Source organism: Raphanus sativus, chromosome 6, assembly GCF_000801105.2.
Source record: "Raphanus sativus cultivar WK10039 chromosome 6, ASM80110v3, whole genome shotgun sequence".
NCBI classification, from domain to species: Eukaryota; Viridiplantae; Streptophyta; class Magnoliopsida; order Brassicales; family Brassicaceae; genus Raphanus; species Raphanus sativus.
Window position 1 is genome coordinate 5,609,385 of NC_079516.1, and position 18,854 is coordinate 5,628,238.

The following is an 18,854-nucleotide window of genomic DNA, read 5'->3' on the forward strand; positions in this document are numbered from 1 at the left end:
GAGGAATAAAGAAGAAGGTACTCCTGGGCCGGAGAAGTTATAATGGGCCTTATATCGGTAAAGCCTTCTACAACTTATTAGAGAGCCCCTAGTAATAACTGGTCCAAGAAACAGACGAGTTGTTCACCCGCCAACGACTTTGTATCGAGGCCGTTATTAACATCAGTGGAACATAAACACGACAAGGTATTTCATGTTGAATTGTTCGGAATAATGGATGAGATAGGCAGATAGCATGTTATCTGTTGGTTGCGCTACTTGGTCACGTGTCACTTGCAACGATCTTGAAATTTTAAGAAGTTTCAAACATTTTTACTATATAAATCTTGACAGAAAGAGATTTACATAATTTGAGGATGCAACTACATATTAAAATTACAGACCAGAACTAATATTTTACTTGTTTACGTCTAGAACCTGTCATGGTCACTTTGCAGCATACTGAGTTTTACCAACAAGCAACTCCTCATCTAGTGGAGACTACTAATAGACCACCACGATGTGATTTTTAGCATACTAAGTTTTTTTTTTTTTTTTGTTTAACCTGGGGGTATCCCAGGCCCAGAAGGCCCAGACTAATCCCCAAGGGGAAGGAATGCCCACGGATAGACGCCCCTCCCAGTTTTTCAAATGGGCCGAAAGCATGGCCCATATCCGTGTGGGTGACAAGAGCGTTGCAAGGTAGTTCCCTCCGGCGTGGATCGAATTAGCATACTAAGTTTCGGCAGCCTTATTGTATTGAGTAGCAGACAACTGTTTTGATCCATGATCAAAAGTTATAGACTATTCCCATTGTGGCTGCGGATTGATTTAGCAGCCTTTTTCTCTCTTCTCTCTTTGTTTTCTTGACCTTATCAGGTTTTTCAGTTTCAAACTCGAAAGTAAGCAATGACAAGTGTCGTTTTCATGCATTAAAGAGATGGGGAGAGGATGTTAGAGAGAGAAGATATGTTCTTCTTCTTCTTAATCAGTCAGTGCCCTGTGAGACTGGGTTTGTGGTTACGTTGACGGTCACGTGGTTATGTCCTTCTCGGCCATCGAAACCTCTAATACGTCCAGAGGTTCTCGCGCGTGGGCTGATTGTGACATTTTATCTCTTTCGGGAATATGACGATTATGATTGAAATTGAAAGCTATTTGATTTAAGTTCGTTAAATCCAAAAGTATATAGAAAGAGAAATTGGTCTGGTTTATCCATTTTGAAGCTTTCAATCATCATCATGTGCTAAGTTTTCATATCATCTTAAGCGGTCCATGGTGGCCTGCTTCCAGACAGATGTTTTTGTAGCGAGCAATATTGCAAGATAACTAGTTTTTTTTTTTTGACAAAAATACGGAAACTAGTTAGAATATCTAATTCTAATTAATATCATCGTCCTATATTTGAAAGGATAACGTTTTGAACCATATAGCATATATTCTCTGGTTAGTTTGAATCACATTCATATATACACCTTGGGCCAAAACCTCGAATAAAATGTGAATTATGTTAGAAAGTTGTATATTCTTGTCACGTTATAACAACAACGTAACTAAAGGATAATGGGTTAATCAGTGAATGTGTGATATTCACGTGAACATTATTCAAAGATTATGACGGATGCTAAGAGCGAGATGTTGTTATAATATAATGGATAAAACAAATTTTTAAATTTGTACTATAGTACAGTATATACTAATATTATTAAATAACATCATAAATATATTACAGAATAAGAAAATGATTGGCCTATCTTAACGCCGAAAGGTCGACCTCCACACAACACAAAATCCCTCAGCTGTTTAATGCTGTTGGTTTCTTTTTTTTTTGTTCAAAATGCTGTTGGTTTCTTTCTAGGGAGCTTTACACTGTATATCCGTATAAATAAATGTATAATATTCAGCACAAAATACGTATTCGAACAAATCGCTTAATTTATAAAGAAGTTGATGATATCCAAGTAAAATTCGTATCTATATTATTAGATCCTACTGATATTAATATATGGTAGTTACTGGTTAGTTAGGATAGTATGTGTGTATATAAAAATATTTCCGTTTCGTAAGAAATGTCATTTTGACATTTTGTACGTAAATTAAAAAGATAATTGATATTGACTAAATCTTTTATTAACTATACATATTTAACTAATAATATTTGAGATAAATAAAATTATTTATAAATTAATATATTTATAGTTAATATTAAATTAAAAATTATATTAAAATTCTAAAATGATATTTTTATAAAAATAATAAAATAACACTTTTTAGAATATATGCTAAAGTTTTAGAAGTATATATAGTAATGTGGCGTGCATTATTGGGTTTATGTTTATAGAATATATATATGAGGCACGATTATAGTGGCATACATCATCTTGTTCGTCACTCTCCCCATTTTTCACATTAAAAAAATAAAACAATTAATTTGGATTTCTTTTTTTTTTTTTTGTAAACTGATTTCTTTTATTTTTCTATTCTGCAATATCAATTTATCGCTTTTATCCACAGCAAAGATCTTCTATAAAAGATAAACGCCCTACATATAATCAGAGTATATGATTGTATGATTGTATGAACATGTGCCTCATGCATAGGGATATCAACATGAGTTATATAACTCATTAACTGTTCAGCTCAGCTAGATTTTTTATAAGCATGATTTTTATTTTTAGGTTCATTTAATAAATGAGTGTAATGATCGAACTTAAATTAAATCATGAATTATATGATGAATATGAGATAACTCATGAGTTTAGTCATTTTATATTGTATATATATATGGATGATTACTTTTTTTTACTTAAGAAAAAATAGTTTCTATATTAATCATATTTATCTTCTTAAACTAAATTGTAAAACCAAAATTAATAATAATTATATAAAACGTAAAAGAATATCGATATCAATCCTCATATACTTTAGAATTAAAATATATTCCTAAGACTTTCATGCGGAATATATATCCTTACGATTTGAATAAATGAAGTGTTTAAAGATGAATCATCACAAGAGCAAGTAACTCTCTGTTTATTTATTTTGTTTTGTTGATATCCAGTAATTTACTGTAGTATTTATTACTTCGGTCAATGGCATAGGGTGGGCGTTCGGGTACCCGTTCGGGTTCGGGTCGGGTATTTCGGATTTTCGGGTATTTCGGTATAAGAGTATAATACTCGTTCGGGTATTTCTGAACTTCGGATCGGGTTCGGGTATTTTTAGTTCGGGTTCGGTTATTTCGGATCGGGTTCGGATATTTAGATTTTAAAAGAAATAAAAATAAAAATTTCTTTTTAAAGTTTTTTATATTTAAAAATATAGATTTTACTTAACTGGTTTTTTTTTCTTTTTATAGATTGAATGATTAATAGATTTGGAAATAACATTTCCAAAATAAAAATATTAATTTGGCTATTGTTTTAAAACTTTGGATGTAACTTTGGTTAATACATGAAATAAAAAGTTTAACATGCATTTTAAATGAATATCAAATTATTTTTTCCACAATTATATATATATATATATATACTATATGATTTTAAAGTATGTCTAACATCAATATAAATATTTTAAATAAAACGAGAGATGTAAACTAGAAATATAAGGGTAAGTATACACATGTTCGGTTATTTTCGGATATCCATTCGGGTTCGGGTATTACCCGTTCGGGTTCGGATATCCAATCTTTCCTAACTTAATACCCGTTCGGGTATTTTACTACTTCGGTTCGGATTTCGGTTCGGGTTTTTTGGGTCGGGTTCGGGTGCCACTTCGGATATCGGGTAAAGTGCCCACCCCTACAATGGCAAATGGAACAGTAGTGAACACTATTTTTTTTTTTTTTGAAAAAATGAACACTAAATTTATTACGTAAGAATATTAAATTTATTACTTTGGTCGACGAGAAATGGAGCAATAATGAAACATTAGATACGTCGGTTTTGTATTTTGCCATAGACTCGTTCGACTTTCGAGTTTGAGGAGTCCAAATTTATAAAATGACAAATAAACACTATAACTTAATGACTTTTGTTATAAATTAGATCAGTTTAAATATAATACAAATCGATAAAAAAAAAAAAAAAATTTAAAAAGTAATGTAAATATAATCTCACTAAAATTATAAATTAATAATTTATATTTACAATTATTTTTTTGTCAACTCAATACATTTTATACATGTAAAAAATATTGTTCGTCTTATATCCACAGTAAAATTATATTTACATTTTCTTAAAATTTAATATATTTTGATGAGACATAGTAAAAATATTTATAAAACCACGTTTAAACTCTATGAAATATTAAATATAGTAAAAACAGTATGAATCGAATTTCAAAATTTAACTAATATATAATATACACAAAACTAAATGTATTTTTTATTTCAGAAAATATATATTTAAAACTGAAAATCTAAAAAGTAATTTTTTTGTTAATTATTAACACTATAATTTAATAAAATATCATAATCTCAACATTATTAATATATAGAATTTATGCCATAGATATAGATAGTCTGAGATAGCTAGATGTAGTGATAAATATCTTTACATGAAACAATAGTTTCACTAGAGATCACAAGGCGACACAGCCTGTTTGTTTCCAATAAAATCGGAATGTTTGACAAAGGTGATAATTAATTACTCCTTCAGTTTTATAATAAGTGTCACTCTAAGCTTATTTTTTTGTTACACAAAGATTGTCACTTTACAATTCCAATGTAAATTATACTAATTTTCAGCTGAAAATTAATTGCAAACTACATTGATTTTATAAATAATTTTATTTATCTAAAATACTATTTGGTCAAAAAAGTATAATTAATTACAATTTACATATATTTCAACAACTTTCTTAATCTGTGTGAAAAATATCACAACGACACTCTTCATAAACGGAGGGAGTATAATATACTAATATTGCTCTAGGCAGTTATGTTATGTACATGTATGTATTTATATGCACTATTGTTTAATTTACACGCACTTCTAGCCAGTTATGTACATGTATGTATTTATATGCACTATTGTTTAATTTACACGCACTTCAGGTTCTTTTCAAACTATTTATTATTCCCTCCGTTTCAGAAAGATAGATGTTTTAGGAAAAAAAATTGTTTCAAAAAAATGTATTTTTCATATTTTCAAAGCATATTTTGTAATCTAATAATGAAAATTATGTGTTTCAAAAACATTAATTGCATTTCTTGAAATTCTATTGGTTTAAAAATATAGGAAATATAAAATTACAAAAACTATGCATTAATAACTAAGTTTTAATATGTTTTTTTAATAAGTGTGAAAATCCTAGAACATGCATCTTTAAAAAACAGAGGGAATATAATAATATAAAATTAAACAAAAAATGGTGGAAGAGACGCAAACAATTATCAAATTTCTATTACTAAAATTATTAATTGTCATATATATTAGTCATATTTGGTAATTTTGTAATTTTTATTTAAGAAAATAAAAGAAAATAATAATTGTAAATTATTAATTAATTTTGTAACTAGTTTAATGAAAATTATAGTATATATTTAAATGAACCAATATATTTTTCTAAGAATTCTAAAAATCATTATGGTGATGACACGTGGTTACACTAAAAAGTTATAATACTCCTCAATTAATATATATAAGGGTTTAACAAGTATAAGAAAAGTAATGAATTTTTGTGTCCAATTTTAAATGCAAATTAAAAAGTTGACAACATGTAGCAAATATCAAGTAATGGACAAATAACAGGGAAAATAACGAGTTAATTATTAAAAATAATAATGATACTTGATATTTGATTTGATCTTTCGACTAATAAAATTATCGCTTGTTATCTATCTATTATATTAAAACAGAAGTTATGACTTCTAATTCATGTGTGATTTTTTTAAAAATGAACTATCTACTAAACTTGGTCACACTACATTTTAATCATTATTAATCTTTGAATTACTTTAATCATAATATATTTTGATATCTTTATATTAAAATTTAAATATATATATTTTTTTTTGTTTTTTAATTTCGAAAAATATTTTAAAAAGATCTTAACAAGATTTTAATTTTCAAAATTATATGTAAATATTTTAACTAATTCAGTAATTAGTTTTGAAATATTATTATACATTAATATATTCAGTTGTTTTATAAAATGAAAAATAAAATACTATATCTTATTTTTACCTATTATATAATCACAATCAATCATGTTAATTGATAAAATTTTAAATTTTATTTTCATAAATATAAAATATTTTTTTAAAAAATATATAATATGACAGAGCGGCTTAACATTAGCAAACTATATACTACATGTATAAAAATTAACATATCTTTCACTTTTATAGATATAATAATATATTGCGTAAAATGAATAAACATGGAAAATACTGCTAAAAATCCAGTTTTGAAAGACGGGTAAAAATTTAACATCAATTAAACAAAAAATAATTGTCAAATATGTTTTTCATACACATATTAATATGTTTAATAACTAAATGCAAATACAATAAGATAAATATATACTAAGAAGCACAAATACGTACGACGGTTTAAGCAGTTGATTATTTACAACATGCAAACTATACATTATTGTATTTGAAATAAATTTATAAATATTTAAAATATGAATAAAATTAAAATTGTATACTACTAATGATCTAAATATATATATATATATATATATATATAAATGAAAATAAAACCCGCACGGTTGTACGGGTCGAGATCTAGTTTACATTACAACACTGAATCCCTACCTCTTAAGTATGTGAATGGAATGGCAGGACAATGACAATTCATACACTTGGACAGGAAAACTGTTTTTGTGTTGCAATTCACACTTTTTAAAATTTCAAAATAATATGCAGTAGATATGCACATATGTTAATATTTTGTTTTTTCTGTAAAAAAAAACAGTTAAACTACATGCAGTTCAATCTATCCAGTTTTTGATGTACATTTGTTCTGCCTCTTTGATCCAATAAATAATTTTTCTAAACTGAATTAATTCTACAATTATTTATTTATTATATATAACTAAAAGCTTACAAGTATTACACTGATAAAATAAAGAAATCTAGTGATCTATTGTGTGGCTTTTCCTTATTTCTTGTTTGTTTTTTTGTTATTTATAAAATATATATTAATTGTTATAAAATATAATGTATTTAATTTTAAAAGTTTCATAAGTTTAAAAAGGGTGTTATAGTGTGATGTCTTGTGTTTTTTTTGTGGTGATGTGTTGTGTCTCATTCTTTTTCTTATTGTTTAAGAATGATAAATAAATATATATGTGAGTATATTTATTTTTAAAAATAGTACTATATATATTATTTATATATTAGTCATTTATTAATTAATATGATTTGTATTATAAACATGAATATTGAAATAAAATAAATAAACTATTTTTTATAAGTTTAGTTTTATCATATATATTTTAGTTGTTCTTATAAATATATTTATAATTTATAAATTATATTTTCATGCTATGCATATAGATATAATTAAAATATTTATAAGAAGTTGTAAACAGATCATATTTTAGTAAATTATTTTATCTCTGTTTATATATTATTTGTTTTGATATTTTAGTATAGTTTTTTATTGTTTAAATATATTATATGTATTTTTAACTGTTTTTATCATTCATAACTTTTAAAATTATTTTTTCTGCTTAATTACATATTTCCTGCATAATCCGTTTGAACTGCACTTGTTCTCCTTGATCTGTATGATCTGTGATCTGTATGATGTTGACTGCTTGTATTGATTTTATCATTGGAAGTTTAAGTATTTCTTGCCACTCTTTGGACATATAGCATTGGGTAGTTTTGATTCGATGGCTCGTTATAATTAAGATTTGCTGCCGTTTGCCACTGGTTCTGCTCGGATAGAAAATATAAATATTATTTTTACCAACATATACTCAACTATACGACACATATTGTCGATGAGAATATCCTTTGGACATTTCGTTGAGCTTAATCATTTGATGCTTTATCGATGATTTGACCACAATTCTTAATTTCTCACTTCAAAGTTAAAATCAATCAACATTAGTGTTTGTTCATAAAACTTGCATAAGTTCAAGTCCGTTATCGTTTTCAAGTCTAGCTGCGTATATAGTTTTTTTGAGAAAATCTGCGTATATAGTTAACCTTATAATATTCTGTGTTTCGCTTTTCTGTTAAAGATTACATAAATCTTTGGTATTTCGTCATTTTCGCTGACATTCATTTATTTCTTCTTTGTTTTTTTTTTTTGGTAGAAATGTAAAGAAAATGTAAAGAATTTTTTTTTGGTATTTCGTCATTTTCGCTGACATTTTTGGTAAAACTGTAAAGAAAATTTTCGCTGGTATTTCGTCATTTTTTAGAGACATTTAATTTTCTCTCTTTTTATAACTAAGAGAGGAACAAAAAAACCCAATAAACATTATTTGTTGGTTCATATTTATTTTTTGAACACCAGTTGGTTCATAAACAAAACAAAAACATTATTTGTTGGGGTCTCTGTCTCTCATATTAGACGAAGAGCCAAATTAAGCGCCGCAAATCAGAACGCTCATTATAGTATTATAAAAAAAAACAAATATGAACCAACAAATAATGTTTATGAACCAACAGTGTTCACTATATTTTTTCATCAAATAAATAGACTGGACCATCATATCTCTATGCGAAGGTCAGTCTTCGCCAAACTAGAATGGCTACAAAGTTTTGCTGAGTGTCGACATACATGTCACCAAACTCTACCGTTGTGGGAATAATATAAAAGCATTGCAACATATTTTATATGGAACTAGACAATACCAACCACATGCATGACGGTTTCTATATTTGTCAAGAACCTTCATAAAATAATTTTATTTATAAGAAAACAAAAAATATCACATGTTAACATATATTTCTGTGAATCACAATGCCGGATTTCGCGGTCTGAATAAGGTAAGAGTAAGTAGTATAAATGGAAAACATAAGTGCCAACCTTCCACTATAGGAAAGTGGTTAGGCTTAAATTAGTTGGGAGAAAAGTCACCTTCTACTTTGGGTAAGTAGTGAACATATATTTGTATCATTATATTCGCTCACTTAGTATATTTTTGTTATTGTAAACGCAAATACTGACACGTGAACGGCCAAAATGAGTTGTCTAAGTATTATAATTTAGATTTAGATGGAAGTATGGAACCACCGTATCGTTTCGCCATCCAATGATGTTTTTCCGATTAGATTTTTGCATCCACTGAACCTCTTTTGACCAACACAAGCAGTGAATTATATATTATTCTCTTTCAGTATTTCAAATTTTAAAGATAATGCAAGTTAAAACTTTCAAATATTAACACAAGGAAAAATGCTCTCGACAGACGACAATGGAAGAGTCTCTCTCTCTCTCTCTTTATATATATATATATATATATCATTTGTACACTTTGTGCGACTTACGCATCGAATGTATTTGGATTTAGTTACTCACTTGAACAAACCACAAAGCAAAGGATGCTTTGAATTCCCATGATATATTTTTTTGACAAAGGAATTCTCGTAATATATAAAATACATCACATATAATTGTGAAAAGTATAAAAATATTTTTTTTTAATTTCCTTATTTCACCATCAGAAATCTCACATTAAACCTCTAAGACAATCTATGAATTATGTTGAAGCATCCACATGGACATCCTCAGTTGTTACTTTTCAATAGGTTGGCTACAAATCGTTTAGTCGGTAAATTTTGTTATGCATGTAGAGGGCCGGTCTAACTTTTTTTAAAAACATGTAATGCCCTACACTCAAATACAAGTTTATGCATTCATTCTTTTTTTTTTTTTTAATAAATATTTACTATTATAATCAACCGGTAAACCAGAATTCAGTTTTCAATACAAGCTTGATTCATATTTCTAATTCAAACGTTACAAAATTTCGCTTCGCTCGCCCACTTAACCGACGCCTTCCGCTAATCCGCTCCGTAATTCTTAGAAAAACCAAGATCCCGTTCTCAACTGTTGATGTTGATCACAAGTAGGTGGGGTTTACCTCGTTGCCTTGGATGCCGGACATCTCGTGACATCACCGGAGTAGCTAGGCTATGGTAATCTCCTCAAGCTCGTACTTTAACTAATCATGAAGCTCTTGACTCAAACGGATAAAGTAAGAGATAGCAAACCTATAGGACACCACCGGAACCTTACTTAACCGCAGACTGTGGAGGGACGAGATCGCCATGAACCGAGAACAGAGCAGGCGCCACATAACCTCGGGACAAGCGGGTTGCGATGAAAACGAATCTAAACACCGATCTTCAATACCTGCAATAAGAAAGAGAGTAGCCTGCGTAGATCACCAAGTAGCAGTCTAAGCATCGGGATGGCTAAACCCAAATCAAGTCACCCCGCCGATCAAAGACTCAACTGACTCCTCGGGAGTCCCGACCGACGCCTTGACCCGAAATTAGAGAACCTAGCTCGGTCTTCTTGCGCTTCAGAGATACTCCTCGCCGGTGAAGCGAAGAGGCATCTGACAAAGCGGCACCAAAACAAACTCCAATACCATTCACGAGATGGAAAGAGATCAACACGGTGTAGATGAAGAGGTGGACGAGCAAGGGAAGAGTATCATCGGAGGCACTTCTTACTCTGCCATAGACGACAGAAGAAATCAAAACCCCTTAAGACACACACGCAGAACCACAAAGAGACCCTAGCCACACGACCAGCAAGCTTCTCTGTGTACGCACCGACGAAGCTCCACCGTCGCCTCCCCTGAGTAGAAGCACAACCTGGACCCAAAACGAGACACCAAGCCTTGAATCCAAGAAGGCTAGTATACTCCACTCCACAACGAACGACTTCGCATAAACCAAACATATGAAGAACCGGAGGAGAGAGCTCGAAACCAACCACCACACGCCTTCACCACGACGACGACGATAGATCTACAAGTCGAGATCCACCACAGCCGAACCCTAAAACGACTACTCCTTTCCGCAGAGTACCTCACCGCCTCGTTGGAACTCCAGAGAGAAACCACCTACCGCCGGATCTATTTCCCCTCGAGGTAGATCTAGGTTCCGGCGAACGAAAACCCACCAGAGCTTCATACATATCGACGGCCAAGAAATCTGGGAAGGAGAAGCAAAGGAAAAACAGGGAGAGAAGAAGAGATCCCGCCGACGCCGGAGCCCGAAGGCTAAGCGACAGAGGGGAACGTAATCGTCTTTTTTCGCCTTCAGAGAGTCCTTACCTTGACGATTTTCTTACACTTGTTATGCATTCATTCTGCGTATAGGTTTTTCTAGGGTTCCCTACTTCCCTACATACAACTAATATTGTTGTAAAAAATCGGGATCCCCAAAGAGGTTGATTCCTTTGCCTATGCCCTGACCAGACTTGTGCATGTATTATCGATTCTTATATTTTGTCCTACTTCATAATACTTTTAAGGTTTTAATAATAATAGAAAGCTAGAAACCAAAAATTAATTTCGTATTCATATCTTTACATTTTTTTGTCAAACCATTCCATTATCTAAAACTTCAAACATACAATAAATAGAAGAAATTAACCACCCTCTCACATAAAAATAACATAAATTAAAATAGATAGATTCTCCGGAGAAATTGACAGCAAAAATAAGACACTGCTCAAATGCGTCGGTAGGAGAATCACCGGTAAAACTGGAATCATAAACCATAGTCACCATATGTCGTATATGTTGTGACGTTGAAAACCAACATTTACCTCTAGAACACATCACTAAGATAAGTCTGGTTACATCTTTTGGCCCCGTCAGACCACCGATAAACAAGATAGCAAAACGGTGAAAAAGTCGAAAAACTTCTCCGATATTGCAATCAAGATAAGACGATCTCTCATATCTTTACATATAACAATATATTACATTGTCTAGATAGAAAAGCCACACACATATATATGTGTGTGTGTATATACTTTTAATATTTTCCTTTTTTGAAAAAATTGGATTAAGTTTATTTCATAAATTAGTCTCTAAAAAGCAAACAGTGTATATATTAACAAATAATATATGAAATATATACACTATGATTAGATTCCAACATGGATACTAATTGTGTGTTTGTATATTGTCAGAAGAGAACGTGGACAACAATCAAAATATAAATCCACCATATTAATATATCCTCGAGTTGGCCAAATATTAATATTTCTTTCTGATATCTCCCAACATGTATGATCTGTCTTGACACTTTTGGTGTTTGAGATATTTTCGTGTAAATGTGAAAGTGAACTTATGTGCTTTTGATCCCTATAGCATTCACTAGTGGAATGTTAAGTTTGTGCTTCTTCGGCACAGCATAACTCAGTTATCTATTTTCCCTCATCCTATATGCGCACACACACACATACATATATATATGTCCAAATACATAGACAATTTATTCATTTGTATTGAACCAGATTTTTTCCAATTTCCAACCCGTATTTTTCGTTATAAACTTGCAGTTCTTTTACAAAAGAAAAAGAGAATATAGACCTAGAGTAATAATTGCTTTTACAAAAAAAACTGGAGTAATAGTTTAACCGCTGATATATAGTCGTTAACACTTTCGCCATCCGCCAAATTTAGGAAATAACAATTTGTTTAGCCGTTTAGGTAAGATCAATTCGGTGACTTAACTAACGTGTACGTAAATCTTAAAAGATTTTAAATCTACGACAAGCAACCTAATGTTGCTCTTCCCTTGCAAAAGTTGTTAAATGAAAACAAATGTAAAATCATATTGCGTACCGATTACTTTTGAAATGTCTTAATCTCAACACACACAAACACTCTTTTGAACCGTTGACTTTGCTTTATTTTGTTTATACATTTATTTTCTCCAAACAATCGTGGATCACCTTATCAGTTTAATTAAGTGGAAATATATTTAAGAAAAGTAAAATATACGTTATAAACTTATAGTATAAGAATAATGCCGTTAATTTCGTCACAATCCCACTAGTTTTGATTGGTCTCTCCACTGTGTTGCCACCCACCACTCACATTACATATCCAAGGACCAATGTTTACGGTTCTGCTTACCAAAATAACAATATGTTTTTAGATATAGGTTTATGACAACGACCGGTTACTAAACGCCCTTTAATCTTCAAATAAAAATAAGTCATATTCAAATTGCATACTTACTCTTTTTGACGTGGGTTAACTACACTCGTTAGTTTCTATTTCGGAAATTGACTGAAATTGACTTTGATGATTGATCTCTTCCATGCATACACCGAAAATTGACTAACTAAATTTATACAGCGTGTGATTTGGTTATTGACTTATTTTTCAGTCCAAAAGTTTACTCGAGTCTTGTCTCTCTATCATTTGTCCATTTTAAAATTTTTATCATTAAATATAGGGTGTTTACCAATAAAAAACATTTGATGAATGATGGTGGCACAAACCATAAAACATTTCCATAAGTAAAAAGGGATGTAATGTAACTAAAATAAAATAAAAATCATATACAAAAAGGGGGCAGGTATTTGAAGTCGAATCTTATGTTGTTTAGAGACATACATATATAAACATAACTTTTAGTTTAATACAACTATAATATATACTTCTCACTATGAACAACAAACTGAAAGAATAACAGAAACCAGCTGAGCTCGAACGGCTACCCTACAGCCCAAAAGCTACAAGCTGGACCCTCAAAATCTTTCATATTTCTACATTGACCCCCTAAAACAGGGGACTAACAAACCGCACCCCCAAATTAAAGGAAAAAAAACACAAGAGGAGGTGATTCCGGGGACGTATATGCACAGCATCCCACTGGTAATATCCCTCTCTCTTCTAGAAGCTCACGTACTATGCATTCGTGTGTATTTACACATAACACTCACACCTGATTCGCCAAGTCACTAGCCCCGATGAATGTGCCGTGAAACCCATACGGAACCCTTGACGGAAGCTTAACCGTCGCTTCAACCTCCAAGCTAACGGCGTTAACTACCTGCAACTCAGACTTCCACGTCATCTCATCATGAACGAAACAGAGGATGTAACCGTCGTCTTCACCTCCTCCCTCCCCCGGGAGAAACAGAGGCTCTCCACCGTAACGGTCGTCCCCGTAGAGATGCTTCTCGACTTCCCCGGTGAAGAGGTCGACTTTCGCGAAGCCGGAGACCTTAGGCCACGGCTCGGCTAACGCGAGGTAAGCGTACCGCGTTTTACGGCCGAGCATGTTCCGGTTCACCATCCCCGCCTCGAGGTTGACTTGCTCCTCTCCGTGGGAGATGATCGGACGGCGAGTGGACTCTCCGGTTCTGAGATTGAGGCGAATCTCGGAGAGGACGCTCCTTAGACTCTCGTCGGACTCGTTGAAAATCGAGTCCGGCGGAGTCATGCAGGAGCCGATCACGACGACCTCCTCCGTCTCCGGCTCCTCCCAGGCGTTCCAGAGGTGGAAGCAGAAGCATCCCGGCGCCTCGATCCACCTGATCCCCGACGAGTCTCCGGCGTACTTGTCGAGGACTCCGAATCTCGCGACTTTGTCCTTGTCGTAGACCACCGGAGAGCCGCCGCGGATCATCTCCGGGAGCTTGAACACGACTTGCTGGTCCGGGATGACGACGAAGTTCTCCGTGATCGCGAAGTCGTGCATCATCGTCGGTTGCTCGAGGTTGATCTCGACGTCCGGTGATTTTGTCCCGTCGGGTGAGAATCGGAAGTACTTCAGGTAAGGCTTCGAAACGACGTCGTAGCTTAGAGCGAAAAGCTCTCCGGATTCCGGGTCGACTTTCGGGTGGGCGATCATTGTGGATTGTAACTGCCCGTCGAAATCGTAACGGCCAACGGTTTTTAAGTCTCCGCTTGGAGTGATACGGACTTGGTATGGTAAATCGTCCTCCGACATGGCTAATAACCGGTTGTTGAAATAGACTAAACCGGCGTTAGCTACTCCGGTTCCGTGTGTTGGATCGACTAAACCGGCTGCGGCTCTGGCGTAGAATAGCATGAGACGAGCGATACCGGTGTGACCGTGAAGCTCGCCGATGGCTTTGGGGAAAACCGGTCGACCCAATTTACGCTCCTGGATAAACCGGTTTGTCTGAGTAAACCGGCAGGCGTAGCTAGCTGAACCGTCTTCGAATTTGACGGCGTGAACCATCCCGTCCCCGTCGAAGAAGTGGTGACCGGTCACCGGCTCGTGAAGCGGGTTGGCTCCGTTGCGCACGTACACTCCTTTGATGGAATCCGGTATTTTCCCGACCACCGGGAGATTACGCCGGACGGGCTGTTCGTTCACCGGAGCGAAGTTTCCGGCGATCTGAACACTAGGATCGGCGGTTTTAGGAAGCGGGTGGTGTCGCTCGTGGCTCACGAGGAAGCCCTCCGCCGCGTCCAGCGCCGCCGCCGCCGCTCTCTGGAACATGTTCATCTGTTTAGTGTCGGAGTCTTTGGCTTTGGGGTTGACAGCAATGGCGGGAGAGGTTGAGGACTGCTTGGAGAAGAGAAGAGCAGGAGGAGTGTGAAGCGCAGAAGAAACATTGAGCTTTCGTTGGGCGCGACTTGTCATAGGCATAGAGCAAGAATAACTCAAGGAGCTTTGAGAAGATGATAATGACGACTGAGTATGATTACCACCGACCCATCTCCGAGAAACCGCCGTATTCGCCGTGAAAGAAGCCATTTTTTAAGTATGCTTTGATCAGTATTAGTGCTTTAAAAGTGGTCGTTCTGTTGTGAGATCGTAAAAGTCTCTGTTTCTTTTTTAATTTGTTGTTGAAGTGGAGAAGGGAAGAGAGAGTTGGTTTGAGAGCGATGAAGTGTTGAGGGGTTATATAAACCGGGAAGGGAATGGTGGGTTCCATCTGGGTGGCCACGTGTTGAATCAGTGACAGGGAGAGAGGGATGGAGTGAGTGGGTGTTAAGAGAAAAAGGGTATTTTGGGAACAAACAGAAAAAACAGAGTAATATGGTTCAAAGTTGAGACCTTTCACACTTGGACAAATGCATCCACTTCAAACTTTAACTCCCTTTGTCTTGTTTGTGTCTTTCTTCTGTTTCTATGTTTGTGTTAACAAGTCTTTGGCAACTTGAACATAACATATCTCAGTGCAGATTATCTATTGAAATTTATCCTCTTCAACACGACATTTCCCTTATAAAAACATTTAGTGTGCATAAAATTATAAAATTTCATTTGCATTTATTGGTAAAATGATGTTTCTTTAGCTACAATTACCAACTTGGCTTATGTCGTGACTCGAGGGCTTCTTGTTTGAGAATTCCAACATGCCCTATTCATTTCCACATGCAAATATCTCTAATCTTTATTACATTATATGTTTCTTTGTATGACACGGTCTTGTTGGAGTGCTTTGGGCTTGACTCAAGCGTTCACTATTTGTACTAGTAAATCCAGGCATATCATATAAATTTTCCACTGCTATTGAATGTGATAACACAAGCAACAAACCTTCCGATGATGATCTCATTTAAAATCTAACTGTGTTATCATTATGTAACTTAACCAACTTGAATTTGTAATTGCCGAGGATCTAAACTAATTAGAGCATATCCAATATCACTCTATTTTTCACTACAGAATAGAGTGTAGAGTAAAAATGTTTTAATGATATTTTATTTTTTATTCTATAATAGAATGAAAATACGTTTATTTTAAATACAGAGTAGTTTATTTTTTTTATTCGTCTCTCTATTTTTACTCTAAAATATAGTATCATTTGAGAAAACTTCAACTCTATTATAGAGTTTTTTTAGAGTAAACCATTAGAGATAGTCTTAGTAAAGAAAAAACGTTTAATTCAAACCTAGCATGAAATTTTAATTACTAATGTGAAATTTTAATTCGTTAGTTAATATATCATTCACGCTCAACGTAGAAAAGTGAACCATATGGGTGTGGTCGGGTGACACATGACGTCCCAAATATCTTTAAAGAATCTGGATTCGAATACACGTCAATTCGGGTTTAACCATCCATATGGCCAGGCGACATGACCCCTTCGTTTCTTTGCTGACCAACTAGCATTTAATTCCTCTTGCAAACAAGTGGGTCTGGCTGGCGCCGGTAGTCAAGTCCTCAAAGAATTAATCGGTTGGATCTCGGTATATTGGATATTTCCAAGTTATAAAAAAAACATAGACAAATGGGAAGAACAATTTTAAACTAATTGATGATAAGTTGATTTAGCTTAATCCTTTCACATATTAATCTGTTAACTACATACGTAAGACTTACAAAATACTATTTCAATAAAGGAAAAGAAAGATATCACAACTCATCGTGTCTTCTGTCTATCTATCTCTCTCTATGTTTTTTTTTTTGCCCAAATGTGAATTTTCATATTAATGAAGCGGGATTGTAAAGATACAATAGTTTTTTAAACAAACTAGAATTTTCCCTGGCAAAAATAATAAAAACAGGGCTCAGTCTAGGAGAAGAACTTCCAACATGAATGGAAGTGGCAGTGGGTTTTACTCAAAAGCGAGCCAATGTTGCATTAGGTCGCTGAATTTCCGTTGTTGCCGGTGTCCTAGAATGGTATCACGGACTTGGCGGTCAATGATCTTGAACACTTGGGCTGGCGTTGAGTTGTTGTTGTCGTGTAATCTTATGTTCCTTGAGACCCAGGTGTTGTAGATTGTTGCTTGGGAGACAAGACATTTGAGGAGCCTAGAGCAGTGAGGGATCCTTAATTTTAGCCATTCCGAGAATGCTGTCCATGTGTGAAAAGCCAATTGACTTAGGCCTAACCTTCGCAGAACCATATTCCAGAGTTCCTCTGACCAAGTGCATCTCAGGAAGATATGATCTTTGTTCTCAATCATTGAATTACAGAGGCAGCAGCATAAAGGGACCTCTAAGCCCCAACTCGCCAACCTTTCCCTTGTGGAGAGCCGATCATACTGAGTTACCCAGTGAGTAAAAGATTGTCGTGGAACAGCACCTTTAAACCAGACAGAAGACGCGCAGTCTTTTAGTTGCTCACGTGGGCGGATTACCTCCCAAGTCTCCTTAGTTGGGAAACCTTTTGCCTTTGACCCTTCTATCTCCCAGAAGTAGGTGTCTGCGTTTGATGAATCTTGAGAAGGCGGGGGCAAGGTGATAGTGGTGAGATGAAATTAGAGCTCCTCAGCAGCTGGAGAGCGTGCTCCCCGAAGCTGCCAGCCCTCGTCCACATAAACATCTGAGACCACTGCATTTAACGGGACAGATAGCTCAAGCGGACCTCTCAGACCAAATAGTTTAATTAGAGGTCCCAAGGGTGTCCAGTGATCCCACCAGAAGCTGATGGTGGTTCCGTTGCCCAGTTCGGCCCTTAGAAACAGAGCAGCGAGAGTCGCAGTTTTAACATACTGCACCATGTCCAAAAACTTTCTTTCTCCTCCTCAATTTCCCAAAAATTCCTACCAGCCATCCTGTTTTATTTTATCCAATCAGCCCAGAGCGAGTCAACACTATCAAAAAGCCTCCAAATCAACTTTAGACACAGAGTTTTGTTCCACAAACCAAAATCACGCAGACCTAACCCTCCTTCCCGTTTAGGAAGGCAAACTGTAGTCCAAGCAATTTTGACATTGGCATTACTGGTAATCTTGCCACTCCACAGAAACTTCGTACAGAGAGTTTGGATTTGCTTCAAACACCCTTTTGGTAATAAAAATGTTGAGGTCCAGAAGTTTATGGAGCCGTAGATGACAGAGGACATGAGCTGTTTCCTTCCTGCATAAGAAAGGGCCTTAGTAGACCAAGCAGTGAAACATGCATTTAACTTATCAAGCAGAGGTCTGTAGTCAGTGATCCGGAGCTTCTTGTGCATTAGTGGCAACCCAAGATACCTTATAGGTAATGAACC

At 34.4% G+C, this 18,854-nt stretch overlaps 1 protein-coding gene across 1 annotated transcript; it reads right to left on the bottom strand.

Moving 5' to 3' along the window:
• Positions 1-13,547: 13,547 nt before the first annotated feature.
• Positions 13,548-15,794, bottom strand: LOC108812568 (9-cis-epoxycarotenoid dioxygenase NCED3, chloroplastic). Its single transcript, XM_018584857.2, has one exon. It carries the CDS (start codon positions 15,659-15,661, stop codon positions 13,868-13,870), a length of 1,794 nt encoding a protein of 597 aa, XP_018440359.1. The 5' UTR covers positions 15,662-15,794; the 3' UTR covers positions 13,548-13,867.
• Between the last annotated feature and the right edge of the window lie 3,060 nt (positions 15,795-18,854).